Source organism: Miniopterus natalensis, chromosome 21 (assembly GCF_054644295.1).
Source record: "Miniopterus natalensis isolate mMinNat1 chromosome 21, mMinNat1.hap1, whole genome shotgun sequence".
NCBI lineage: Eukaryota > Metazoa > Chordata > Mammalia > Chiroptera > Miniopteridae > Miniopterus > Miniopterus natalensis.
The window spans coordinates 19,897,253-19,924,154 of NC_142101.1; the positions used below are offsets into that span (position 1 = coordinate 19,897,253).

Here is a 26,902-nt window from a genome sequence, read left to right on the forward strand (position 1 = left end):
ATCTGTTAGGATGTAGGATACAGTGACACGCTCCAGAAAAGGCCCATGAGATAGACCCCTCCGGTGTTTGTGGCTGGAGGGCCCTGGTTTCCAAGCAGAAATGTGCTTTCTGAGGGTGTCTCTGTCTTACCACCCTGCAGAGGAGCTGGGCTGGCAGAAGGACATAGAGAAAAGCCCGAGTTTGTGCCCCAGCCCTGCCATTCACTCTGAGCATTTCTGGGGAGCTATTTGTGAGTGAGGCTGCAGGCTCCTTTGAGTTCTGATGGACCCAGATTCTGGGTTCACACGCCTGTTCTCTGGGTCACTGTCAGGGAGCAGCCTCTTGCTGTTGGACCTACATCTCTCCTGCTGCTCTTGCCCCCTCAGGTCCTCATCTCACGTTAGCCAAATGGACCCATCTCCCCGGCTCTCTGGGTGTCTATGGCCAGACCTTCAGCCCACCTGCCCCTGGGGACTCAGAAAGACCCGGCCACCTCCCACCCCCCCATGCCTCAGCCTCAGCCCTGGGTGGGGAGCAGTTTGGCCCTGGAGAGGTTAAGCTGGTTCCGGGAGCCTAGGCAAGCCCCGGCTGGCCTGCGGGCCGTGTTAGCGCAGGTAAGAGCAATCATCAGAAACCACTCAGAGCAGCCCTTGTGGAGAGCGGAGGGCTGCTGGGTTGTTGACTTTATTCCAGGGCTTAATTGGTGTAATTGCTCTCTTCTTCCTGCCAAACCAGGGTCCGTCTGGGCTGCTATCCCACCTGCGGACGGGAGCGGCTCAGAAAGATCTTTTAGTCCCGGGTGCTGGATTCTGAGGCTTCTCCAGCTGTGGAGGCCTGTGTGGGGGGAAACACTGGTTATCCATGTGTGGGATGTGGGCTCACCTTGGATCTGAGAGGAGTCGGTGCCATAAGTAGGAGCACGTGGCGTGAAGGATCGGGAACTGCGGCCTGAATGGAGGTGGAATCTGGGAGCGTGCAGAGTGGGCACCGGGTCTGTGTGGCCAGGTCTCAGCGTTAGTCCCAGGGCACCTTGGAGCCTGCTGCGGCCCTGCTGCCCCACCCCAGGCCTTGGTCTGCGTCTTGGGACTGACCCTCTCCATCTTCTCCGCCTCCAGGCGCCTGGATGCCAACCTCATCTCCCTGGTCCCGGAGAGGAGCTTCGAGGGGCTCTCCTGCCTCCGCCACCTGTGGCTGGACGACAATGCGCTTGCCGAGGTCCCTGTCCAGGCCCTCAACAACCTCCCCGCCCTGCAGGCCATGACCCTGGCCCTCAACCGCATCAGCCAGGTCCCCGACTATGCCTTCCAGAACCTCAGCAGCCTCGTGGTGCTGTGAGTGCCTCTCCCTGCCCCCTCTCTCGGGGCCACCGGGCTTTGCTCGTAGTCTGTGCTGCTAGGCCTTTTGCCCTGGGTCCCCTTTGTAAAAACAAGGGGATCATGCCCTGCTGACCCCACGGGGTTGTCACGAGGCCAGATGACCTAAGAGCTAGAGAAGGGCACTCGGGACGGAGCGCCCTGAGCAGGAACCGGAGTTGAGCTACTTTTTTCTCACACTTTGCAAATGGGCGTCTAAATCAAGGATGTCGTAAATGGTTCCCACCACATCTGACGACCAGGTGATGTGGTCTTATGCCCTGGCACAGGGGTGAGATAAACTTATGTCTCCAGGCCCCGGGGAGCAGAGAGAAGCCATCCCTGGTAATTAGCCGCCCATCCCGCAGGGTAATTACCTGGGAGATAACATACCTGGCAGGGGTTAACTCTGCCTTCCCGGTGGGAAGTGTTGAGGCAAATTAGCTCCCAGCTAATTGCTGTGAGTGATGGGAAGTTCATAGGGTGATTACTCAGGGCTCCGAGGTCATGTGTAATTGTGTCAGGTTCCGCCCTCATTGCTGCAGAAACAAGCGTTAAGGACCCGGCTCCACCAGGACACTGCCCCCCTGCTCTGAGGAATCTGGTGGGAAAGCCGCACCAATCTGTTTGTCTGATTCTATGTCCGGGGAGCTTAGAGGTCCTGGACGGACACCCTCACGCCAGGTGGCCACAGGTCCCTCCCGGGAGGGGGTTGGATCTTGCAGACAGCAGTGCAGGTGCTCGATTCCAGCTTTGGTGATTTGTTTCAAATTTATCGACTAGTTTTTTTAATAATGTCATTTTGGTCCTCAGTTTGCTTCCTTAGTCTCTGATGTCATTTTCCCCTTCATTTTTAAAATTTTCTCTTTGAAATAGTGCTTTGTGGGATGGTTCCCTTCTGTTCCTCATTCATGAGTAGCATTTTCTTCTAGTCCCTGACCTTGGCCCCCTTTTTAAAAAAATATGTCTTTATTGATTTCAGAGCGAGGACGGAAGTGGGAGAGAGAGGAACATCAGCGATGAGGGAGAGTCCTTGATCGGCTGCCTCCTGCACGTCCTTGCTGGGGATCGAGCCCAAAACCCAGGCATGTGCCCTGACCAGGAATCGAACTGTGACCTCCTGGTTCATAGGTCGATGCTCAACCGCTGAGCCACACTGGCCGGGCCTTGCGATTCCCTTTTCGGGCTTACTCTCGGGTAGCTGTCCACTTGTCCCAGCCAGGTCACCGTTGGCCCACAGGTTCCCCCGTCCCAGCTGCAGTGTGCTGGCTCTGCAGGCCCCCAGGTTCAGGTTGTGTGAAATGTCCCAGCCACGCCTTCCACCCAGGTGCTCTACCCCTCGCGCTTCAAGCCATTTCCTCGATTCAGTAGCCTGGAGCCTGTGTGTTGGCAGCAGAGCAGAGGGGAGGGACGTCCACAGGGCTGCTTCTCTTCAGATTTGGGGGTTTTAGGGAGAATCCGCAGGATTTTGTTCTCGTGCCCGGTCAGTTCCTTGCTGTGGTTTGTTTACATTAGGTTACGTCTGTCCTTGCTTTGTTGCTACTTGTAAGTCTGGGGTTTCTGCTATTTCACTCGTTTCATTAAAATTTGGGAGAACATTCTGTCGCTATTTTCAATGAGCTGTTTTTTCTCAGAATTCTGTCCCAAATGGATCTCCTGCCCCTCCCAGCCTGTCTGCCCTGGCCACGCCCCTCAGCATCCTGCCCTTTTCTGTCTTCTGACACCTCTGCCTGGAATGTCCTTTCCTCTGGTTGCCCAGATCTCTTACCTTTCAAGGCCCTGCTCTGGGTCACCGCCTCCGCAGAGCCCTCCGTGACTGCTCTGGGCTTACCAGTCCCCCGCCGCTGAGCTCGCCTGCAGCGTCCTGGCTGTAACAGAACGCTTAGCCCTTAATTATATGTTGTCTGCTGTTGGTTCCCATAAGTGCGTCTCTGGGCCACTGAGTCAGGCAGGCTGGGTCCTGGGGAGCAGGACCGTAGAGGAAGTCTCAGACCAGAGGCCCCTTGGCCCCTGCCAATCGGGCATCTCTGAGAACTTAGAGGGAGCCCGCATCAGCCGGGGCCAGGATGCTCCTCTCCTGTTTTCCTTTCATCAGACGTCAATACAGGGCAGCCCGCCGTGGAGGCTGACTTCTGAAGTCAGGTTTGGCCAATCGTTTTGCCCCTGGAGTCAAAGGGCTGGACCACTGGGGTCATTCTGTCCACGCTTTGGCCTCCCTCTTTCTCCTTGAGCCACCATCTGCCCCCCTCCCCCACCCCAGGGCTCGATGCTATGGGTACCCGGCCTGACCTGTCCCTTCCTCCCACACAGGCATCTTCATAACAACCGAATCCAGCGACTGGGGACCCACAGCTTCGAGGGGCTGCACAGTCTGGAGACGCTGTGAGTGCTGGGTTGTGGTTGAGCTCTGTCCTGTCGGGGGCGGAGGGGCTGGGATGCTGGCAGAGGGGAGGCCAGTAGGACTGGGATGCTGGCATCTGCTGCCTGCCTGCCCCCCACTTGAGTTGAGTGTGAACTGTGCGGTCCTGCCCTGTGCCAGGGGTGCGGGGACCCCACATCCCGCCCGCGGCCATCTCCTGGAGACACCGGGCTGTGGGTGGAGTCAGACCAGGAGGGCATCCAGCTTCCCCGCCCACCCCGGGGGTGCGGGCTCCGCACTCTGCCGGGAAGCTGGTGGGGGCGCGTGTGCTGGGTGGGGGTTGGCTCCACTAAAAAGCCGACGAGCTGCGATTTCCTCACTTTAGGGCACACTGCCTGCTTCTTTCTCAATTAACCACCGGCGTGCTGCGTAGGGCGCTTGGCATGGCTGGCGCTGGCTTCAGTACAGAGCAGCCCGCCGCCCAGCGCCCACCCTGCCTTTGATGTGTGGGGCTCAGGGCCGCCACCCAAAGCCTGAGCCCACTTTACAATCGGGCAAGCCAAGATAAGGGATGAGAAGAGTCCCCCCCAAATCCCCGAGTGGTCAACACTGTGGAGGCAGCTTGGGCCCGGGCAGAGCATCGGACAGCGGGGGTGGGAAGGCAGCTGTCCCGCCCTGTGACCTCGGTCACGTCCTGCGCCCTTGTGAGCCTGCTTTCTAATCCGCCAGGTTATAGGGACAGCGCTGGTCTTACTGCTTGCGGTGTGGCCCCCATGAGAGCTGTGTGGGGACCTTGCCCCGCACCCCTCCTCTCTCCCAGCCCCTCCTTGCCCGGCCGTCTCAGCAACACCCCTCCCTTCCCACCTCCAGGAATCACTTCTGCTTCCAACTTTTGATGCCCGATTAGAAAGGGGAAAGTGTGTTCTTTATGCTCTGTGCCCGGAGCATTTGCCTGGAGCCGCAGGGGCAGCCAGATGTGGCGGGAGGGGCGGGAGAATGAAGGGGAGTCAGACCTTTTAATTGTTGTGTGATTGGCGTGCTCCGCAGCCTCGGCTGTTGCTGCTGAGCTTTTCATGTGAGCTGCTTACTGGCAGGGTGTTTCTCCCTCGGGCCTTGAATCTCTGGCGCTTACACCTCTCTCATCTCGCAGCCGAGGGAAGATCAAACCCCCGCCCACCCCAGCTGTGGTTTGGCTCCTCTGGGGAGGGGAGTGACACCCAGCCCTGCCACCTGCGGAGGAGGGGCCCTGTACCGGCAGGCACACGCGTGGTCGTGCGCACACGCAGTGCGCGCGGCTTGTAGCTCAAGCCTTCTGCCCTCTTCGCCCCCCACACGGACACACATACACACACACACCCCCCACACACGGCAGAGACACCTGCCGAAAACACACCCAGGGCGGTGTGGCCTGTGAGGAGGTCTGCTCTGGGGCCAGGCGGCCTGGGTTCCACCACCACCTCTGCCAGTGTTGGCTGGTCAAGGCAGGAGTTAGGTGCCCTCGTGTTGCAAGAGGGGAAACCGAGGCAGCGAGCGGGTGGCTTGCCGAGGATGAGAGCTGGGTCTCTCCCCTTGGCCCAGCATCAGCGGTCAGACCACGTTGCCTCCTGAGGCCGGCCCTGGAGGGGTCGAGGAGATCCTGCCTCGCCAGCCCTTAATCTTCTTACATTTGTGGGCTTATTAGCTGCAGATTTGTGGGGTTTTGTGGCTCATGGAGGAATTTATTGTTCCATATAAAACGATTTTTTTCTGGCTTTCCCTGCAGAACCACTAATGACTGCTAACAGGCGGAAAATGGAGCTGCCCGATGAGTTTTTCTCGCATTCTGTGCACATGATGGGTTATTAGTAGCTCTAGCACGGCGTTCCCTGTCCCATCGGCCCAAGGTCACCCTTCTTGTCCACGATGCCCTTTCCTCCCCTGCTGGGAATGGGGCCAAACCTTCCACTCTGAATCCCTCCACTCCCCACTCCCACAGGCGCCCCTGCCAACTGCTTCCATTCAAACCAGCCGCTCTGGCTGCAGGTGTTTTCCGAGTTTCCTGGTGAGGAGGAGAGTGTAGGTGGAGGGAGGCTGAAAGGAAGGCGTGTCTTTGTGTCTCAGTGGGAACCGATGATAATTTCACTAATTGCTGCATGGATTCGTGGGTGGCCTTTTGTGTAGGTTGCTCAGAAGGTAAAACAAGACTGTCAATCCTAACGTTTTCGTGGGTTCCTGGCTCACCAAGTCACCTGCCCCAAATGGGCACAGTCAGATTCAAGACGGAGGCCCAGTCTGCAGGATGGGAGAGCTCAGGACACGGACTCACGGTGCCGTCCCCTCTGTTACTGTTCTCTGGGGGATGGCGTGGCTCAGAGCTCACAGTGAATCGGGGGTGTCTGAGGGGTGAGCTCCGTGGAATTGAACTCCTCAGGGGCGGGGACAGTGGCAAAGGCTCCTCCCGGGACAGTCAGCGCAGAGACCCCACCTAGACAGCACCAGACGGAGCAGGTCCTTAGCCGTGGCCCCTGCTGTTCTGTGTATGTAGATGCCCAAACAGGAAACTTCAGGCTGTCTGGCATGTAGTTTGACGAATTCTTTTTTTTTTTTTTTTTTTTACTTTTGCAGTTTATTTTCCCACGTTTTTCTACAAAAATAGCCTTTTCATTCACATGCCTTTTGCCATGTGCCTTTTCCCACTGTCTGCTGTGCCGTTCCTGGCAACATTCCTGACCAGAAACTGCCAAGGAAGTCTGGAACCACTCGGCGTGGCCGCCGGGACAGGGTCTGATGAACCGTGCGAGGGTCGGCACGGCAGAGTCCTGGGGACACTTCCGTGGCCCCTGTGGCCCGGGGCGAGCCTGACAGTGCCCCTCAGAATGGTCTTGTGCTTTTTTTTTTTAACATCAACCTCAAAATCTTAAGGATGTTCCCCAAAATATCCTCTGTTCCTTAAGAGTCCATTAATGTTTCTCATTAATCACTATCTAGACTTCTTCATTTATTCTTTTAACGAGTATTTGCTGAGCTCAGCTCTGTGCTGGGGCTGTTTTGGTCCCTAAAATATGAAACAGACAAAGTCCCTAATTTCAAGGAACTTTCATTCCCGTTGGGTGGAAAGAAAATAGACAAACACATATCAGATGTGACTATGAACCACAGGGAGAAAGGAAGCGGGGGACCTCGCAATCTGTGACGTCATAGCAGGTCACCCCCAAACTTAGTGGTTTACACCAGTTTATAATCGCCCTTGACTCCATGGGCTGGTCAGGTTCCCATGAGTGAGCGTGTTCTGAAGCTGCAGTCAGTGGGGGCTCTGCGAGGGCCGGAGGGGCCTGTGGGGCTCCCTCCATATCCCGGCCTTTGTGCCTGGTTGGCTGGGCCCCTCTCCCCATGTGGCTCCATCGTCAGGAGGCTGGCTGACTTCCTCCCATGGCGGGGGGACCACTCCCAGAAGAGGTGGAGGCTGCAGGACCACTTGTGATTTAGGACCAGGTCCCACCGTGTCACTCACGCCTTGTTCTATGGGCCAGTCACAAGGCCAGCGCAGGGAGGTCCAGGTCATCTCGTGGTAGGAGAAGTGGCCCAAAACTGGATATTTCCATCCCGGATTTGTTGAGATATGACTGACAGATTGTGTAAGCCGAAGGTGTTCCGTGTGTCGATTTCACATAATCAGATTGTGGCCACTTGGGATGGACGACACAGGGTGGGGGGCAGAGATGACAGGCTTTGCTGTTTCAGATGGAGCCATCAGGGAGGGATAAGCCCTGCGAGAGCCTGCAGTGTCCTGGGCACGAGGGGCCGTGAGCAGAAGCCCCGAGGCCCAGCCAGTGCAAGTCCTCACACTTAAGATAATAATTCGATGTTGGTTCTGAGTAAAGATGCCCAAATCCTCCTTACGGGACATCTGGCTGTGCTTGGGCTGCAGCAGAGAGCTCCTGTGTGGGCTGAGCCACGGCCATGGGGACCCTTCTGTCAGAGACAGTGACAGTGACAGGAGACGGTGTGTCCTTTCCATAATCTGAGACCGAGAAGCGTCCGTCCCTGTGCTCACCCTCAGCTCTCCTAGCCTATGGTCTCCGCGTCTCCCGGCATCGACAGCTGGTCCCAGCGTCTCTCCGGCCCCACCTCCCCGGAGCCAAGCTCCTGTGGCTCAGTCCTGGCCTGCCCCCTGGCCACCCCTGAGGACGCCTCCGCTTCCCTTCCAGGGACCTGAACCACAATGACCTGCAGGAGTTCCCCCTGGCCATCCGGACCCTGGGCCGGCTGCAGGAGCTGTGAGTGCCTCTGCCTCCGTGTCCTGTCCTCCGAGGGCAGGGACGTTTCAGACAGGAGAACAGATGGGAAGCTGAGCGGGCACAGAGGTGGCCCAGCAGGGACGAGCGTGACCAGCCTACGGGGACCTGAGGTTTATGAGCAGAGCCCTGAACTGCAGGCAGCACCTTTACTCAGACACCCCCTAGGCTGTAGCGGCCCCTTCAGGCCACCCCTCCGCCTGTCAGGGAGTTGGCAGGTGTGAAGGCCGGGCCAGCTGGGGGGATGGGGCTGAGGGGACTTCTGGAGACCCTCCCTCTCCCGTGAGTCGCGAGGTCTGACTTTCCCTTTGAGCCGGGAATTAAAAGAAGGGTGAACTTCCATTGATCGGGAGGGCATGGTGGGGACAGCGGGGGCGTGGAGAGGCAGTGAGGAGGCCAGGGAGACACGGAGAAGCCAGAATCGCCGTGGAGACAAGGAGGGCGGATGGGCCTGCTCCGTGTAGGTTACGCGCTGTTCGGCCCAGTATTTATTTTGGGAGGTGCTCCCCAGCTAACACATGCCCGCAGTCCTCATTTCCCCGTGTCATTCCGTCCGTCAGCACCCGACCCCCCGCTTCTCTGTTCCTTAGTTCCGGGGCCTTGAGGCCAAGCCAGCGTCCATCCGGGGCTCCCCCCTTAGCCCAGGTCCCCCGGAAGCTCTGTTGTTTCCCAGCTTCCTCCTCGGGGACCCTCCAGGGCCCCATGAGTGACAGGGATGGAGGAGCCCTTCCCGGGAGCTGAGTTGCTCTAGGGCTTCCTCAGGCCCCACCCCCACACCTGTCATACGTGTCAGGGAAATGGCCGGGTGTGATGCCGAATGAAGAGAAGACACAGGCAGGGTTGAACCTGGGGCCTCCCGCCTGGTGTCCCTTCGGTGCTCTGGCCTTTCTCACCCGCTGTCCGAAAGCTCCAGGAATCCCCTGTGTCTGTGTGGAAACGCACACTTCTTCGAGTCCTGGCTGACCCGGGCTCTCTTCCAGGGGTTTCCACAACAACAACATCAGGGCCATCCCAGAGAAGGCCTTCATGGGGAACCCTCTGCTGCAGACCATGTGAGTCCTGGCTTCTCGGGGAGGGTGGGCCAGCCGGGGAGGCAGGGCGATGGGAGGGTGCCTGCCCCTGGTGCTCTCCCCTGGGCCCCATGGGGTGAAGAGAGCATAGATCTGCTGTGGTCCCAGCGGAAAGCTCCAAATCGCTGAACTCAGCGTCTGGGTCTTTTCCAGACACTTTTATGACAACCCGATCCAGTCCGTGGGGAGGTCGGCGTTCCAGTACCTGCCAAAGCTGCACACGCTGTACGTGGGCACCTGAAGGCTCCCTGTCCTTGGCCCTTGCTGCCCCTGACCTCCCCCACCCCCACCTGCCAGGCACAGCCCCCCAGAGGCATGAACCCCAAGCTGCAGGCCTCCTCTCAGCTTAGGTCTCTTCTCAGACCTGGTGCACTTAACAACCTCCCTCCTCAGGGGAGGGAAAAGCCCCCAATCTGAAGCAGTTTGGGGAAGAGATGTACTGCAGAGGCTCTGATGAAGCCCTAGGAAATGGCCGTTTTGGGGAGACGGATCTCAGGCTCTGAGCAAACCCAGCAGCCCAGGGCTTTCTCAGGAGCCCCCAAGCTGTCATCTCGTAAACAGGCACCCCCCATGCCCCTGGCCTGTGTTTTGCATGCTGGCACCCAGATGTCGAGATTGCTGGGCCCTGTCTGGGCTTCGTGGCTGCTTGGACCCCGCTAAGCAAAGCCCAGCCTCCACCAGGGCTGGGAGCGGGGCTGATTGTGGAGTGTTGGGGCAGGATGACATTTCCCAGGGGGAAGTCTCTGTGGGGAGAGCCTTGAGGGCTGGGAGCTGAGGTGAACGTGCTTTGGCCCCATCCTCAGAGCTGTTGGCTCTGCCTCCAGGTCCCTGAATGGAGCTATGGACATCCAGGAGTTCCCAGACCTCAAAGGCACCACGAGCCTGGAGACCCTGTGAGTGGTCCTCTCGCCAGGGTGGGGGGCAGACTGGTGCTCCATCCCCAGGGCTCCACCATCTATTTTGTCTACCTACTCCCTCTCTCTGTCCCCCCCACAGGACCCTGACCCGTGCAGGCATCCGGCTGCTCCCGCCCGCGATGTGCCAGCAGCTGCCCAGGCTCCGAGTCCTGTGAGTGGCTCACACACTCCCTGCAGCCCTGCCTCATGCCCTCAGTCTGCCTCTCTCCTCGCCTCCACACCCCTCTCACTTCCTATTCCCCTCCCCCCCAATTCTCTGGGTCCCCCAGGCTTTCTATGGGTGAGGCAGCCCCGCGGGAACAATGCAAGTCAGCCTGTCCAGGCCCTGCTGGGAAAAATGGGGCTCAGCAAGGGATGCAGATGAGTCTGGTTGAGGACGATGCCCTGATGTGACCTGTGTCAGCAGCCACGTGCCCACAGGGTCCTCCCAGCATCGGCTTCCTGGCAGGGAAGCAGGGCCCTGGCCAGGGCGGCTTCCCCAGCCCTACTTCACCTTGGCCCCGGCCTTTTCTCCCCAGGGAACTGTCTCACAACCGAATCGAGGAGCTGCCCAGCCTGCATAGGTGTCAGAAGCTGGAGGAGATGTGAGTGGGGTCGGGGAGACAAAGGCATGGGAGCCGACTCTGGGCAGGTCTGCGGGGAGGGCTCTGCACGCTAACCTCCTCTGAGGGCGTGGGGCCCAGAGGTGAGGGCTGGCAGCTGGGCAGAGGCCTGGACAGCAGGTGACAGACCCAGAAGCCGGTGCCCAGAGGAGTGTCAAGGTGGCGCCTTGGAGGGTCAAGGGCAGCACAGCAATGTGGTGGTAATAAGGGCCAGCGGACACCAGGGCCACATTGGGCAGGTGGGCTGGGCAGGGGCAGTGTCAGGGGACCAGAAGAGCCTGCCTTTGAGAGCAGCCTGTCATCTCCCACAGCCCCACCAACACTCACATGTGCACACGTGCACCGTGCACCCTCACGTGTGTGTACACGTGCCTGTGCACACTCACACACACTCACACACAGGAGGAGACCTGGGGCTCCAGCTTGACAGGGGAGAAAGTCACATTGAAGGTTCCCTAAGCTGCCTTCGTCCAGCCCTGCTGTCTCCTGCCAGCAGGGCCTCCTGAGCCTCCTGAGCCTCCCGTGTCTCCTGTGTCTGTCCTCACTTCTCAGCAGGGTGATCGATGCCTTTTGGAGCCTGGGCAGAGGGGTCAGGGTCTGTCACATTTGTCTAGGTGCCCAAGGAAGGAGGGTCTTAAGTGCCAAGGCCCTGAGTCCCTCCTGTTTAGACAGCCAGTCCTCTGAGCTATGCTCCCCAGCTGGGGCGAGTCACTGCCGTCCAAGGGCTGGTGGTGCTCTGGTGCTGGACCAGGGTCTGGAGGACCCATGGGGCAAGGTCAGCTGGGCGAGGAGCCAGGCCCGGTGGGAACCCTGGAAACTGACTCCCTTTTGGGCCACAGGGACAGTGCTGCGGCATTGTCTCCTGACCCACTTCCCAAGACAACCAGATCCCTTTAATGTCAGTGACTTCCGCGGGCTGGGCCCTCTCTTTCCGCCCCAGGAGAAGTAGAGGCTCTTCTTTCTCCTGCCCAGTGCACGGGAAGGTTGGGGCGGGAGGCGTGGAGTGGAGCCAGGGCCTGAGCCCACCAGTCACCCAGCCTGTCTTGCTGCTCTAGCGGCCTCCAGCACAACCGCATTTGGGAAGTCAGAGCCGACACCTTCAGCCAGCTGAGCTCCCTACGGGCCCTGTGAGTATCCACAGATTAGGGGGATGCTGGGGGGTCTCAGAGCCATCACCCTGTGGACACTGACATGCACACAGCCTCCTGCTCTGCATCCCTGCCCCTGGCACACACACAGGAGGGAAGGTATCTCCCCATCCAGACAGTGTCTCAGCCGCATCTCCATCGGGTACCCAAGCGTCCATGAAGCTCTGAAGCCACATCCCTTTTCCTGGGGCCATAGGCAGGTTGGGAGCCAGTCTAAAGGTCCCTTCCCCTACAGGGGGCAGCTCAGACCAGGGGTAAGTGCAAGAGAGCCAGGAGTCTTCCATGTGTCACTGTCCCCTCCTGTCACTTTCTCACTGCCCGTAGGGACCTGAGCTGGAACGCCATCCGGTCCATTCACCCTGAGGCCTTCGCCACCCTGCGCTCCCTGGTCAAGCTGTAAGTGCCACTGTGCTCCTGTCCTGGGTGCTGCAGACCAGTGGGGACAGCAGGGCCCACCCCCGAGCGGGGACCTGCATAGATGTCTGACCACACATCCCCGGGCACGGCTCCAGCCTCATCAATCACTGTGACAGACAGTCCCTTTGACAGACCACGGGGCCTGATAAACAGGGAGCTTGCAGGCTCTGGGAGGGCATCTGTGGATGCTCTGCAGCATTCTGGCCTCCTGGCCTCCTGCAGGGCCTCCTGAGCCTCCTGAGCCTCTGCCCCACCCTGCCCCACCCCTACATGTATGGCCTGGACCCCCTTTGAGGCCAGGAAGGTTGTGGCAGATGGGGCAGCTGTCCCCTACATGGGCATTACTCTAGAGGCTGCCATTCTGCCGGCAGTGGGGGACCACAGGGCCTCTGAATTAACGTAGGACATAAACAGGTAGCATGTTACACTGGCCCCGTGGCCATGGTGTCAGAGCTGAAAGGACCTCTGCCGGCTGTCACACTGTGGCGAGGTTTCTCGGCACAGGGGGAGCTGCCTCCCTGCCTGGTGTCCCAAAGGCACCCCCCCCCCCATGGGGCCCTTTTCTGACTTACACTGAGACCCCTTATGGGCTGGCACCAGCTCCGGCCTCAGGGGTCCTCCAGTGCTACCCCTCACTTCACGGGGTCAGGGGCATGCCAGGTGCCCACAGCCCCATCCAGTCCTCTCTCTCGGGACCCGGGGCCGCTCTCTCCTTCCTCCGTCTCCCCTCTCTGTTCCTCTGCTCTCTAGACAGCTAGGGTGGGTATTTCCTATCCCTTTGAAAGATGAGGGCACTGAGACAGGCAGACATGTGGTGGCAGCCTTCCTGCCTGCCAGGCCAGGCTGTTTCCACGACGCATGGTCTGTGGTCACTGTGTTTGGTGTGGAGCCCTGCTTTCTCTGTGTCTCCGGGAGACAGCCATGATGGCCTCCCCTCTGGCTGCGGATGGGAATGGATGACCGAGTCCCCGTGTGCAGCCAGTGGCCTGCTCCGTCCAGTCCCAGCTCTGGGCTCTCAGAAAAGCAGGGCAATGGGGGGGGGGGGGTGACGGGATGACAGCAGATGCCCCAGTGGGGGGCAGGGCCTTCTAGATGGGACTCAGACCTGGCACAGGAGCTGTGGTTGAGGGTCTCTGTCACCCCTGAACTGGGACAGTCCCTGGTGGATAGTCAGCACCGAATATTTGATTAGTGAGTGAGTGAATGAATGAGTGTGTGAACGAGTGAGTGAGTGGATGACTTACGGCCTGTGCCTCTAGTGGCCACCCGCCCCCAGCACTTAGTGCTGACCTCCTGCCCCGTGATCCTCTGTCCTTTGCTGCTGTCCTCTGGCACCGTCCCAGGTGCACTGGCCACACCCTCAGCTGGACCCTGTCCCCCACAGTCCCACAACTGCCAATAACCCTGACCATCCACTGTCCTAGGGACCTGACAGACAACCAGCTGACCACCCTGCCCCTGGCCGGACTTGGGGGCCTAATGCATCTCAAGCTCAAAGGGAACCCGGCTCTGTCTCAGGCCTTCTCCAAGGACAGTTTCCCAAAACTGAGGTGAGGGCCTGGCTTTTCCCTATAACCAAAGAAGTTTGCCCCAGGGCAGTGGAGAGGCCTTGGAGGGAACAGGAGGAAGCCACAGGAAAAGCCTGGTGGCTGAGACTGAGGGGAGGGCTCAAGCCTCCCTTCCTGCCTCCCCTTCCCGTCCCTCCTCCAGCATTTATCTGTCCCTGTCCCAGCCCAGGGGACACAGGCTCCTGTGAGGAAAGAGGGTGGTGGGAGGCCCCTCCACCTCTGCGTCCTGCGTCTCACTCTGCACCCTCACTGCCCATCCTAACTTGGGCGGCATCTGGGCCCCTGGAACCAGGGCAGAGCTCGGGGCACCGATGGGCAGCGAACCAGCTGCACCCCAGGCCTGGCGCTAACGGCAGCCAGGCCTCCGTGTGCCGTATGCAGCCTGTGTGGCCCGACTCTCCTGGCTGCCAGCTAATGACATGCCTGGGACACCTGCCCTCTCTCAAAGGGCACCTGCCCTCCCCTCAAAGGGCACCACCTCCAGCTCTGATGTGCCCTGGGGTGGGAAGCGACAGGGTGTGGCTCTCCTCCAGGGCAAGGGTAGAGATCACTAGGAGGACCCTGTCCCCTTACATATGAGGGAAGAGGTAGGTGCTGGCTGGGAGGCAACCAGAGCACCCGAGTGCTGTGTGGCCTTGGGTGAGCTGCTCCCCACTCTGAGCCTGCTGAGGGTGGGAAGTCTGTCTCCCTGGGAGCCAGGCTGCAGACCCTCACCCAGAGAGCCAGGAGGCTGCCTGCACAGGAATCCAGATACTTTGGGGTCCAAGGGCACTCACTGGGTGCCAGGTGCCTGGGTTGAGAACCCCATTTCTGAGGCAGCTGTGTCCCTCGCTCGCCCCCAGGATCCTGGAGGTGCCCTATGCCTACCAGTGCTGTGCCTACGGTGTCTGTACCGGCTTCTTCAAGGCCTCTGGGCAGTGGGAGGCGGACGCCTTCCACCTTGAGGATGGGGAGTCTCCGAAGAGGCCCCTGGGCCTTCTTGCCGGACAGGCCGAGAACCACTGTGAGTGACGGCTCTGGGAGGGGCAGGAGGGGTCTGTGGGGAAGGGGAGTCAGAGAGGAGGCCTGAGGGACCCTAAAGGAGAGCCCAGGGCAGGACCACTGGTGACCCGTTTTCACCTCGTGTCTCTAAGGCCTTGCCCCAGAGGTGCTGGGGAGAAAGTAATGATGGTGACGACCCCTTTATGGTTCACAAGGCACCTCACGCCGGCACCTGTCAGAGCAGCCGGCCCACGTGGCTCAGCGCCTCCTCCCCTCGGCGGCTTCCTCACCGTGGGGGCCCTTCAACTTCAGGGTGTTCTCAGAGAGTAGGATGGAATTAAGTCAATTAAGTTAAACCTCCTTCCAGAAAAAAGCCCCCACTTATGTGGGGAGTCAAACGGAACAGCTTAGGGAGTTTGCCGTCTGAGTCACCCGCCCCTCCAGCCTACCCCAAGAGCCTCAGAGGGACACTGCCGAGGCCACCACGTGCCAGGGGGCCTCCCATCCCAGCGCAGGGCGTCTCAGCCAGATCAGTCCCCATTCCTGTTCCTGAAAGAGTTGGGGTAAAAGGCTAAAAGGTGGGGGCACATGCCCAAGGGGGCTCTGAGGGAGCCTCCTGAGCATGTCTCAGGTGAGGACAGGGACAGCCTCCAGCCCCACCCCCTGCCCCACGCGATCGGACACCGAGGAACAGAAGGGAGAGAAAACGGGCCAAGGGTGGCATTTCTGTCGACCTCTAACCCCCACAACGTATCAATAGAGGAGTAAACAGAAAAATCAGATCCAAACATGCCAGGAAAACATCTCACAGTGGCATAGACAGACCTGGGCTCTGTACCTGACACACCATCCCCAGCTGGTTGCCTTTGACATGTTGCCAAACCTTCCTGAGCCTCAGGTTTCCTCATCTGTGAAGTGAGAACAGCATTACCCACCCTCTGGGCAGGATTAAAGACCACAGATGGTGACAAATGTCCGCCTCTCCGGCTGCCACCACACTCCAGCCATCTGTGCCTGCTGGTGCATGGAGGGGGCTGGAGGTCCAGGGCACAGGGACACAGCGTGTGGAGGCCAGTGTTGGGCAGGGCATCGGGGTCACTAGGAGCCCCAACACTGTGTGCCAAAGCGCCCCCCCCCATGGTGTGTGCCGGGAGGAAGAGGAGCCCAGCCGTTGCTGGCCCTGGGCAGCACACAGTTGTCCCCTGGACATGCCCGGATGTTTGCCGCAGTGGACTCCTTCAGGGGCTGGAAGGAGGCATGGAAACTCTCCTCCCTCAAGGTGAAACTTTCCACCAGGCTGAGGTCTGGGCGAGCCACAGGGCGTCGGATGTGGGCTGCCTGCAGGTATCAGGAGCTAGGGCAGGGCCCCGCTTCCTGTGGGAGCTAATGAGCCCTGGAGGGAAAAGCCAGGAGCTGCTGCTTCAGCCTCGATTTCGCCCCGTTTGAAGAGCGGGTTACTCAACACCTTGGCTGGGACTTTCCCGGCCTCAGACAGGCTCCATGGGCCTCAGCCCTTGTATTTCATTCATGCATTTTGATTTCAAAGTGTGGCTGAGCTCCATTCTGGAGAGCGTGGTGGGTGGGAGGAAAGGGGGAGAGGGGAGGAAATGCCAGGACTGGGGTACACGGCAGCCTCCGCCCCACGGAGCCTGGGCCAGGGGCAACTCCACGGCCGCCTGCCCCCCGCCCCGTCCCGGGAGCTCGCCAGCCCCCATTTAAGAAACGTAACAGCAACTGAGTCCTCCCTCACTCTCGCCTCCCCGAGCCAAACACCCCCAGCTGCTGGACTGTGCCCCCCCCCCCCCACGGCTTCCCCTCACTCACTCTGCTGGGTCACCTCTGAACACACTTCAGCTCAGTTCTCCGTCTTAGGAAGATGTCCTTAATGCACAGCGTTCCCGCTCGGCGGGGAGCGACAGTGCTGGGCTGGCCCTGTGGTCACTACTCCCGTCCTCAAGGCAGCCCCTACCCTAACCCCAGGCAGCACCGTGGACCCCGGCTGCCTGGGGACACAGAGCTGAGGCTCAGAAGGAGCAGGTCTCTGTAAAGAGCCAACAGCACAGATAACCCACGTGCTGGTCCTGGGGAGCCCACCCGGGGGCAGACACCATGTCCAAGGCCCCTGGAGGGACCTGTGCTGGGCAGAGTGATGTGGGTGACTTTGTGAGGCATGGGTGTTTAGAGCCTGGGGCCCTGAGCCACTTTCTGGTCTCCCTGTCAGATGACCTGGACCTGGAGGAGCTCCAGCTGGAAGTGGAGGGCACAAAGCCACACCCCCGTGTCCAGTGCAGCCCCGTTCCAGGTGAGGTGGCTCCTGGGGGGCGGGGGCAGGACTGGGGATGAAGGCTCAGCCTGGCATGTTTGTGGCTATGTTGCGAGCACTGTCTTTGTCCAAGACCCACCTCCTGGGGGGGGGGGGCAGCCTCTTCCAGTGATTCCTGGGGAAGGAGCTGGGGGTGGGGGGTGCGTGTCTAGGAAAGCTTTACGAATCAGCCAACTGGAGGTTACACATCCCAGAGGAAATTCCCCTCATTGCAGAGGGAGGCAGGAAAGACTGTCTTGACCGCGTTGCTCAGGTGGAATGTGTGTGTGGGCGGGGGGGCTTCCAACTACTCCCTGAGTCTGAGACCCACCGGGTGAATCCTCAGGCAGGGGGGGATCTGAAAGGTCCCCTTCTCCACCCTCCACTCCGTCCCAGGAAGATGGCAGCCTCTCTTAGAGCTCCCCAGGGTGGGAAACCCCAGGGTCCCTGGGTAACTCATGGTGTGACCAACCCTAACAGCCAAGGAGGCTCCTTTAGAGTTTAACCTAAATCCGTCGCCTGTAAAGAAAGAAGGAAAATCCTCTCCTTGGTGCAATCCACCCTAAGGTGCTTAGACGGAGGAACCGTGCCCAGCACCCAGGCCAGGGCAGCAGCTGCTCAGAATGAGCTGAGAGCAATGGCCGTGGGCTTCTCTGTCGCCCACGTCGGGGTTCCCCGTTCCCATCTCTGTGGCTGGGTCCCTGCCCTGCTAAGGCTGAAATCTCTCCTGCCCACACCGGCCCTCACCTGCCCTCAGCGGCTGCAGGGCGCCCTCTGGTGGCCGTTTGGCAGACGCGCCAACGCAGGACTGTTTTTTACCCACCTGGGCAGAAATTTCACCTGTGAAAACCAATCATCAGCAGGTGAAAGAAGACATTTCAAAGACAAGTCCAACTTGAACCTGCTTTTAACACGGCTCAGACAAAGGGCCAAATAAATCACGGCCCCTCCCCGCGGCCGAGTATTTGGAGGAATGTAAGGGTATGGGGAAGACTGCCTAACATTTTAACTGAAGAAGAAAAGCTGTCTACAGTAAAACCCCACTGTATTTTCAAACTCTATATGTATATATGTATTTTTAATGGGAGGAGACATATCCAAATGATGAGGTCTCTCTGAGAGGCGGGATTATTGGTAGTTTTCATTTTTCCATGTCTATTTTACACATTTTCTATAATTATCACCTATTACTTGGTAATCAGAAAAATATATATATGTTTTAAAAATGGCTCCTAAATCCTTAAAATCCCCATTAAAAGTGGTCTGTGTCCCTGTCCCAGAGTGGTCAGCCTGTAGGATACCTGGTCAGGGCCTGTCCACAGCGGGGTCCTCAGTGGCTCACGGGGCCCTGACGGGACGAGCAGTCTCAGCTGCAGCATGGGGGCTCTGGGGGCAGCCCTACACCTCGGTTTCTCTCCTCCAGCCACAGCCCAATCCTGATGTCCTGTCCACTCCTTTGCACCATCCTGTCCCTTCCTTTCTTCCAAATGCTGCTCCTTTGAAAGGACAGTTTGCTGAACCTCCCTCCCTGCCTGAACCTGCACCACATTGCTCTGTGCTCATGTGTGTTTATCGTGTTTCTATTCTGTGTGTGACCCTCAACCCCACGGGGGGTTCCCAAGACCAGTTCAGCCTCGCTGGCCCTGTCCCCAGGACCCACGTACAGCGGCCTTGGCCTGGGGCTGATGCCTGGTCCTCTCTCCACAGGCCCCTTCAAGCCCTGCGAGCACCTGTTTGAGAGCTGGGGCATCCGCCTGGCGGTGTGGGCCATCGTGGTGCTGTCCCTGCTCTGTGACGGCCTGGTGCTGCTGAGCGTGTTTGCGGGCGGGCCTGTCCCCCTTCCCCCCGTGAAGTTTGTGGTCGGTGCCATCGCAGGGGCCAACACCCTGACCGGCATCTCCTGTGGCCTCCTGGCCTCCGTGGATGCCCTGACCTTTGGCCAGTTTGCCAAGTATGGGGCCCGCTGGGAGTCGGGGCTGGGCTGCCGGGCCACCGGCTTCCTGGCCGTGCTCGGGTCTGAGGCCTCGGTGCTGCTGCTGACTCTGGCCGCAGTGCAGTGCAGCGTCTCCGTGTCCAGCATCCGGGCCCACGGGAAGGCGCCCGCCCTGGGCAGCGTGCGCGCAGGGGCGCTGGGCTGCCTGGTGCTGGCGGGGCTGGCCGCGGCCCTGCCCCTGGCCTCGGTGGGAGAGTACGGGGCCTCCCCACTCTGCCTGCCTTACGCCCTCCCCGAGGGCCGCCCGGCCGCCCTGGGCTTCGCCGTGGCCCTGGTGATGCTGAACTCCTTCTGCTTCCTGGTCATGACGGGCGCCTACATCAAGCTCTACTGCGACCTGCCACGGGGCGAGCTGGAAGCCGTGTGGGACTGTGCCATGGTGCGGCATGTGGCCTGGCTCATCTTTGCGGACGGGCTGCTCCACTGCCCGGTGGCCTTCCTCAGCGTGGCCTCCATGCTCGGCCTTGTCCCTGTCACCCCCGAGGCTGTCAAGTCAGTGCTGCTGCTGGTGTTGCCCCTGCCCGCCTGCCTCAACCCCCTGCTCTACCTGCTCTTCAACCCGCACTCCCGCGAGGACCTGTGGCGGCTGTGGCCCTGCGCGGGCGCCCCGGGGCCCCTGGCCTCCGCGGTGGCCAGCCACCTGGAGAAGAGCTCCTGTGACTCCACGCAGGCCCTGGTGGCCTTCTCCGATGTGGATCTCATCCTGGAAGCTTCCGAGGCTGGGCGGCCCCCTGGGCCAGAGACCTATGGCTTCCCCTCGGTGACCCTCGTCTCCTGCCAGCAGCCGGGGAGCCCCAGGCTAGAGGGTAACCACTTTGTAGAGCCAGAGGGAACCCACTTTGGAAACCAGTCACCTTCTGTGGACGGAGAGCTGCTGCTGAGGGCGGAAGAGGCCACGCCTGGTGGCGGGGGCTTGTCGGGCAGGGGCATCCAGCCCTCTGGCTCAGCCTTTGCCTCGCACGTATAAATGTCCCTCCATCCTGGTCTCCCGCAGCCTCCTTCCCTCCCCGCCATGAACAGTGGCTGCTTGTAAAATAAATTCAACCCACACTCAGCAGCCATGCGGTCCACAGGAAGATGGCCCCAGCTCTGGCTCCCTGGTTTCCCGTGGCCGTCACCTGTGGGTGCTGTGTGGCCTGGTTTCCTCTGGGCCTCTTCCCGGCCACCTGATGGCTCCACAAGACACCACAAGTCCTTGAAGGCCCTGATCCTAGGAGCTTGACCTGGAGTAAGGTGGTGAGTCCATCACCAGCAGAGACTCCACACTCCACCCGCCAAGGGTGAGGAGGAGGCTGCCCTTGTGGTTCCAGTCTCAGTCCTGGGCACTGGGGCAGAGAGCAGGGGTCCTGCCACCGCCTCCCCGAGCCCAAGTACCAAAGAAGAGGGAGGGTTCCTGGACCTGGTGGGTGCTGTCTGGCTTCCCTCTGGCCCTGAGCTGCCGTCCTGTGGTTCTCCGTCTTTCACCTCTTGCCAAAGCCTGGCCCGCCCTTGGCATCCTGGGTCCTTCTCTGTGGGACAGGAGCCCTCAGCCAGCAGACGAGGGGATTGTGTTGTTGTGTATTGTATTGTATTGTAGGAAGCATCATAGGAATCAGGTTCCTAGGGGCCCCAAATAGGCCAGGACCCTTCTGCTTTGCCTACTGTGACCTTCCTATCTACAGTTCACCCAGTGTCCCTGAGCATTTCAGGGTGCCCCCTCCCCGCCCCAAAAACACACCCTGGGGATAAGGAGGGGGGAGCTGGGCCACTCTGCAGACATAAGAGAATCGGGTGAGGCTTGTCCCGGCTCACCTCTACCTACCTACCTCTGCTCTGGGGCGGCCGTTTCTCCCTCCAGCACCCCCGTCACCCCCAGGTCCCTTCCCACCCCTTGGGGCATTGTGAAGTGTGGGAATTGTCAAGATGTAAATATTTGGGTTCTCCTGTACAATAAAAGCACAGTGCAGTATTGTGTGTGTCCCTGGGCTCCCATCTCCGGTGGGCCTGGGGTGCGGCCACGGAGGCTCCTCCTCACCCCGTGTTCGAAAAGCTTTCTGTAAATTTAATTTTTGAATAAGTAATACATTCGCGGATGACATATACCCGTTAGCAGTCTCTGTCCCTACTGCCCACTTCCCAGGCTCTCCTGTCACGCCGTTCCCGTTTCTTAGATAACATCCAAAGCCTCTTCCCTCGTGAGCAGACAGAACGATCATGTTCTTTCTGCCGGAGGGCGCGGCCCCATTCCTGCTTTTCCCTCCCGCAGACAGCGCTCAGAGACCAGCTTGCGTCTTTTTACAGTCACTTGCATCCCGGCACAGACGAGCCGTAGATTTTATTTGTTCCCCTTCCCGTGCAGGTGAGGGTCGCTCAGTTATCTGTTCTCATAAATAATCTGCAACGAGTAACCTGATGGGCAATTTTTCCCACGTGCAGCTGCGGATCCGTGGGACGGGGCGGATGTTCGGGGCCCAGGTGGTAGCTGGGATGTGAGGTGGAGGCCGAGTCCCTCCACCTGCAGCCCATTTGGGACGTTTGCGGTCAGGAGTACCGGGTGCAGGAGGGCGGGTCTCCCAGAAGGAGAAGCAGAGGGCCTGAGCGGGAGACTCGGAGCTGAGTCCAGGGAGGCCTGCGTCCCTTCGGCTCCTGCCCTGGTGACCGTGTGTCCTGGAGATCGTGTGTCCTGGTGTGTGGCTGGGGTGAGTGACTCTCAGGTGCAGATATCGACCGTTTGTTCTAACTAATGACCCTTTGCTTCTGTTGACTTGGTTCCATGTTTGTTCACACCTGCTGCTGAGCTGACGGTGCTCATGCTGGTCCCCGGTGGTCCCAGCCTTCCTGGGGCCACTCCTGCAGGCTTGTGGCTCTGCTGCCCTGACTCACAGCCTTGGTTCGTCTTGGTATTTCCCAGGGTGATGTCCTGGGAGACTGGGTGAGACTCCCACTAGGCAGCTTCCTTCTCCACACTGGGCCAAATCACAGGCCCACGGTCACTGTGGCCGACCACTCTCAGGCCAGATCCCCAGGACTACTCCTGGGGAAGGCAGGCAGGGGCCAGGCAGGAGCCTGTTGGTGATGGTGGGAGGCGAACTTGGGCCCTGAGGGAGGAGCCTCCCCATCGAGTTCTGAGATCAGTGGTGAGCCCTCAGGTGGGGGAAGGGGGACGGGGCCCAGAAGGGACCACTGCACCACCTGAGCCTGTCCTGGAGAGAACCTGGAGACTAAAACCTCAGCCCCAGGAAGTCCCCTCTCCTGGGAGGTTTGGGGAAAGCTGTCTTCGCAGGACCTCTCTGAGGCGGAGTTCTAAGGTTGCAGTTGAAGGATGCCGGGAATGGAAGAGTCACCTGTCACCCCTGATAGAAACGGGATTGGAGAGAGGCGCAGGGGTTCTGGGGGTCATGACAGGAGCCGGGGGAGAGGACAAGAAGGACGAGGTGGAGATTGTTGTTTCTGGACATAGCAGGTCTGTGCGCATCACCCTGGCCTCTCCTGGCTCAAGGCTCACCGCAGTCCTGCACAGGACTCCCCAACCTGAACAAGACAACCTGGGCAGGGGGCCGCACACTGATGGAAAAATACACACTGGCTGGAAAAGGGGCTTTATTTGTTCGTGTTGAATTCCCGCGGCAGCGGAGGGATAAGTAGCTGGCCCAGCCTTCACTTGCTCGGAGGCTGCCCACGAGGTGGGTGGTAAAGTCTGCTCTGGTTTAGATGCTTTTGGGCAGTGGCGGGGAGTGGAGGGGGTGCAGGGGAGGGAGCTTGGAATGTGCAGTGTTTACGTGACCAGTCACGGTGCCATCTCTCCTCTGTAATTAGGGACTTGGGGTTGCTCGGCTCTCCTGTCCTAGGAGCAGAGCACGTGGATGAGTGGGCCAGGGGGAGAGCAGCTGTAGGGGGCCCTTCAGCTGATTCCTGTTCCCCCAGTTTTCCCTGTCACCTGACAGAACAATGAGGGCAAGTCCACGTGGGTCCCACAGTCCTGAGGCGGGGTTGCGGGCTTGGCACCTGGTTACCCCGAGCAGGACTTGCCTTGAAGTGGACAGAGGGGGATTGTAGAATCCCTAATTTGTCCAATGGTTTAATCAACCCATCTGATTTCCTCACCATCGTATTCTAAAACACTAGCGTGAAACCGGGCACTTAGTAGGTATTCATAAACATTTAACGAGTGAGGGTTTCACCACAGTAATTCTGACCAGCTGTGAAACTCGCTGAGTGAAAGCTGAGAGAATGAACGAAAGCAAGCATTACCCTATCGCCACATTGTTAGGACTTCTGGACCCCAGAACCCCTGAAGGCCTGGTGTCAGAGTTGTTCTCGCAGCTATTGCTCGCCTACGCCAACCCTCCAGGGCCCCTCGGGATGCTGGGGAGTCGGCAACATAGACGAAGACCATCCCCGCGGCTTTAACTTTCTCAGTGCTGCTCTCGGGCCAGGTTCACTCCCAGACGCATGCTCAGGATCAACACACTCAATGTGAAGCAACTGTTTATTTTCAGGTCTAAAAGGTTTCAAGAGACATATGTACAGGCTCAACGGAACAACTCCACCTAGAGAGTCAGCGTGGGGCAGGGTACACAGTGCACAGGGTCGGTTCCACACGGCGTCGAACCGGGAATGGCGCCAACACAAAGGAAACGTGAGGCAGCCAGGCAGCCAGACAGCGCGTCTCATGTGGGACGGACGAGGGTGGGGCCTAGACGCCAGCGCAGAATCTCTCGTCTGTGCCTCCTGGCGGCCCGGCCTTCCTTTTTCGTGCTGTGCTGGGTGCTCCTGAGCCACCAGCCGCTGGCGGGTTTCCAGGCGTCTCCTCCTCGTCACCCTAAGAGACAAAGCCCGAGGTGCACATTCATGCATCCCTAACACAGACCCGCGAAATGGACTGGCACCGGCAGGAAACCAGGGCTGTGCAAACACCACACCTTTTGCGTCTGCCTCGCGTGCCTCTCTGTCCACTGCCTGGCACTCTTGAGGAAGGCAGGCTTGTTGTACTTAAACTCTGAAGACTGAGACAAACCGGAGGAAAGAGTCAGTGGAGAGAAGAAAGACCTGCAGAGGCAAGTTCCAGCCGCTCAGCTGCCTCGCCAACAAGGTCAGGGGTCCAGATAGGAAACGAGGACACTTACGATGTCAGCCATGAGCGGGTCGTCCGGGTTGGGCTCGGACATGAGCAGCTGAATGGAGGCCAACACCGTGGCGATGCTGAGGGACGGTCTCCAGGCGCCCTGCACACAGAGGCCACAGCTGCTTCGTGTGACCATGCGCGTGAGACCCAAGCACCCACCCGATGGCCACGAACGCTGCAGCCAGCCCCCCCCCACTCACTTTGGGCGGTAATTTGAGAATATCCAGACAGATCCTTCCAGCAGAATCGATGTTTGGGTGATAGATGGGAGTCAGAAATCGGATCTGAGGAGGTTCAAATGGGTACCTTTGAAGCACAGGACAAGAGACGTTTTATTAAAATACTGCCTCATAATACATTATACACAGCTTCCTGGTGACCACTCTGGGGGACAGCCTTTGAGTGGTCCCCCCCAATTTTTATTATGGAAACTGACAAACAATAGAAAAGTTGAAACGATAGCATTTAAACACATACCCACCTCCTGGGTCAGGCCGCTTCACCGTCTAAATACTTCAGATTAAGTCATGATTAGATGACAGTTAGAACCCAGGCCCTCCAGCCCCTTCGCTGCTCTGTGTCCCAATCACTGTGCTTTACCCCGTGGGTTTAGCACAATCCACACTCACCTCTCAGGAACGATCACTTCCAGTGTGAATACACCTTTTTCATAAGGTGTGTTGGCCCCACCTATTATTTCTTAAAAGGAGGAATAAAAAAAAAGTTAGGAGGTAATCGGATGATCTGAATCACCACACCACATGGACCTATGACGTCCACGGCAACAAAGAGAAGCTGGGTCGAGGACAGGAATTCTCTCTGGGCTTTAGCCCCTCCTTACACAATGCACCATGTACCCAAAGTGATGACGTCAAACTAAGGACACACAGAAGATCAAAACAAGTTGGAAGCCCTGGCCGGGTGGCTCAGGTGGTCCGGAGCATCCTCCTGTGCCCCAAAAGGCTGCAGGTTCCATTCCCGGTCAGACACATACGGGAGGCAACTGATCAATGTTTCCCTCCCTCTCTCTAAAATCAAACATTTCCTCAGGTAAGGATTAAATTAAAAAAAAAAAAAGCTGGAAAATGCTGGACATGGATCAAATACAACCTGCAGTATTCTAATCATTTGTTTCCTGTCCGGCCGCACAGGCATTTGAGATGCTGATCTTTGGTCTAAACAGTGCTGCTAAGCTGATGCCCGAGTCTTGGCTACAAATCAGCAAAAGGTACAATAAAGGGCAGAGAAGAGACACAAAGCAAACCTTCCATAAACGCAAACAAGTTAGGGTAGAAAGACCATGGGCACTCTGATTGCTCCCCGCTTGAGAACAGACAGATGTTTGTATTTCAGCACAGCCTGCAACAGGGCCGTGGGTCATCTCCTGAGAGGATACCTACGTGCTCGCAGGTCACCCATCTGGTCTGTATCTTGCCAGCAGGTGATGCCGGGCGGTGGCTCGTTGGCTAACAGGCTCAGCTCTCTTTTCAGACGTGAAGCTCTCTGCATGGTCCCCTCGGAATGGGAGCTCCCCTCAGCTCACTCCGCCACAATCAAAGCCGGCTGGGACTCGCTGGGAGAAAGGCGGTGGCATTGAAACAGAACAGTGCCTGGGGTTTTTAACACATGGTTCTGATTTGGGGAAGGACACACAGATTTCTCATAGGAACCCCTATTCCCAGGCGGGAGCCTGAGTTTTTTTCCATTTCCGTTTTATCTACTCTAACAAGTTTTTAAAATAAAGTACAAAAGCTGCAAAAAGATCTATCTACAAACAACAAAAACACTAGATGTTTTAAATAAATGTGTCGCCGCTGATAAGTGACAAACTCACAGAACCTGGGTCTCATCTTGCTCCCCGCCTCAGCATGCCTGGCACAGACAGGGGCTGACACGTTAGCTGGGGTGGGGGCAAGGACAATGAACAGTGCCATCCCTCTGAGCTGGTACCTAAAGGTCTGAGGTGTATGTAAACATGATTTTCAGCCGAATCCGGAAGGATACTGATGACAGATCTACTTGGGTGGTGGGGTGGGGCTGGTAACTCCACACAGCCAACCCACAAACGATGTCTATCCCTTCTCTTCTGACCCCTCTTTCCGAGCTTCTATTCCGGCTACAACTTCCGGCACCAAGTGGGATGAAAGCTGACGGCGTATGAAAAGATGCCCAGCGTCATTAGTCACTAGGGAAATGTGGCAGTGACGTACTTCACAGCCCCCGGGACAACTACAATCCTAGAGATAACACCTCGGTGCCGGGGAGAACAGGAACCCTCCCACCACTGGTGGGAAAGCAGAAGGACACGGCTACTTTCCAAGCCAGGCCTTCCACGGGCACGTGGGCCCTTCCACCTCAGGCTCTGGCTCTTCGATTTGTAGTCCAAAAACGCAGTTTGGGCCGTCAAGCTAAAGTCGGCAGGGCTTGGACGCATTAGCTCATGCCCAGCTCACGCCCAAGGACCTGGACACGAATGAAAAGGTCGATGTGTTCACCTGCAAAGCGACAGCAGCAACTTTAAGTCCCCACGTTCTGTCCCTAGGTTAGCTGTACTTGGCCACGAGCGACAACAGGGTGCCTGGTGCGCACAGGTGGAGCTGCTGGGGGTGGATGCTGGTCATGAGCTCAGACAGGGGCACCTGGTCGCCCCCCAGGGTGCTAAAGGGGCTCAGTCTGTGTGCAGGGCGCGCACCTAAGGCCGAGTGGCCCGGGGCCCTTTCCTAACCTCCGGGCAGCAGCTCCTGATGTCAACAGTCTTTCCCAAGGTTGAAATGGAGGTGCTGACGCTGCAGGTGGACTGGCCGGGTCCTTCCTTACGCCGCTTCCAAACGCGCT

General features: G+C 58.7%; 2 protein-coding genes across 2 annotated transcripts in view; one reads left to right on the top strand and one right to left on the bottom strand.

Moving 5' to 3' along the window:
* Positions 1-20,808, top strand: part of LGR6 (leucine rich repeat containing G protein-coupled receptor 6) — a 46,718-nt gene extending 25,910 nt beyond the window's left edge. The window contains exons 5-18 of the mRNA XM_087828977.1: positions 1,096-1,311; positions 3,643-3,714; positions 7,879-7,947; positions 8,946-9,017; positions 9,189-9,260; positions 9,860-9,928; positions 10,032-10,103; positions 10,471-10,536; positions 11,610-11,681; positions 12,027-12,098; positions 13,544-13,669; positions 14,530-14,690; positions 16,890-16,970; positions 18,678-20,808. Of these exons, the coding sequence (XP_087685103.1) occupies positions 1,096-1,311; positions 3,643-3,714; positions 7,879-7,947; positions 8,946-9,017; positions 9,189-9,260; positions 9,860-9,928; positions 10,032-10,103; positions 10,471-10,536; positions 11,610-11,681; positions 12,027-12,098; positions 13,544-13,669; positions 14,530-14,690; positions 16,890-16,970; positions 18,678-19,930 (2,473 nt within the window). The 3' untranslated portion in view covers positions 19,931-20,808. The remainder of the gene's footprint in view (positions 1-1,095; positions 1,312-3,642; positions 3,715-7,878; positions 7,948-8,945; positions 9,018-9,188; positions 9,261-9,859; positions 9,929-10,031; positions 10,104-10,470; positions 10,537-11,609; positions 11,682-12,026; positions 12,099-13,543; positions 13,670-14,529; positions 14,691-16,889; positions 16,971-18,677) is intronic.
* A 2,609-nt stretch (positions 20,809-23,417) lies between these two features.
* On the bottom strand, positions 23,418-26,902 carry UBE2T (ubiquitin conjugating enzyme E2 T). Its single transcript, XM_016211581.2, has 7 exons — positions 26,793-26,902; positions 25,468-25,640; positions 24,697-24,766; positions 24,268-24,373; positions 24,069-24,167; positions 23,865-23,948; positions 23,418-23,764 (listed from the first exon to the last, which is right to left on the bottom strand). The coding sequence occupies exons 2-7, from the start codon at positions 25,574-25,576 to the stop codon at positions 23,639-23,641; spliced, it is 594 nt and encodes a 197-aa protein (XP_016067067.2). The 5' UTR covers positions 25,577-25,640; positions 26,793-26,902; the 3' UTR covers positions 23,418-23,638.

Bases quoted from the DNA above. Each gene is read 5' to 3' on its own strand.
- UBE2T (XM_016211581.2), bottom strand. From the start codon at position 25,576: ATGCAGAGAGCTTCACGTCTGAAAAGAGAGCTGAGCCTGTTAGCCAAC. The intron at 24,767-25,467 runs GTAGGTATCCTC...CCTCCTTTTAAG, and splicing joins GATGGGTGACCTGCGAGCAC to AAATAATAGGTGGGGCCAAC. The intron at 24,168-24,267 runs GTGAGTGGGGGG...CTCTGTGTGCAG, and splicing joins TTCTCAAATTACCGCCCAAA to GGCGCCTGGAGACCGTCCCT.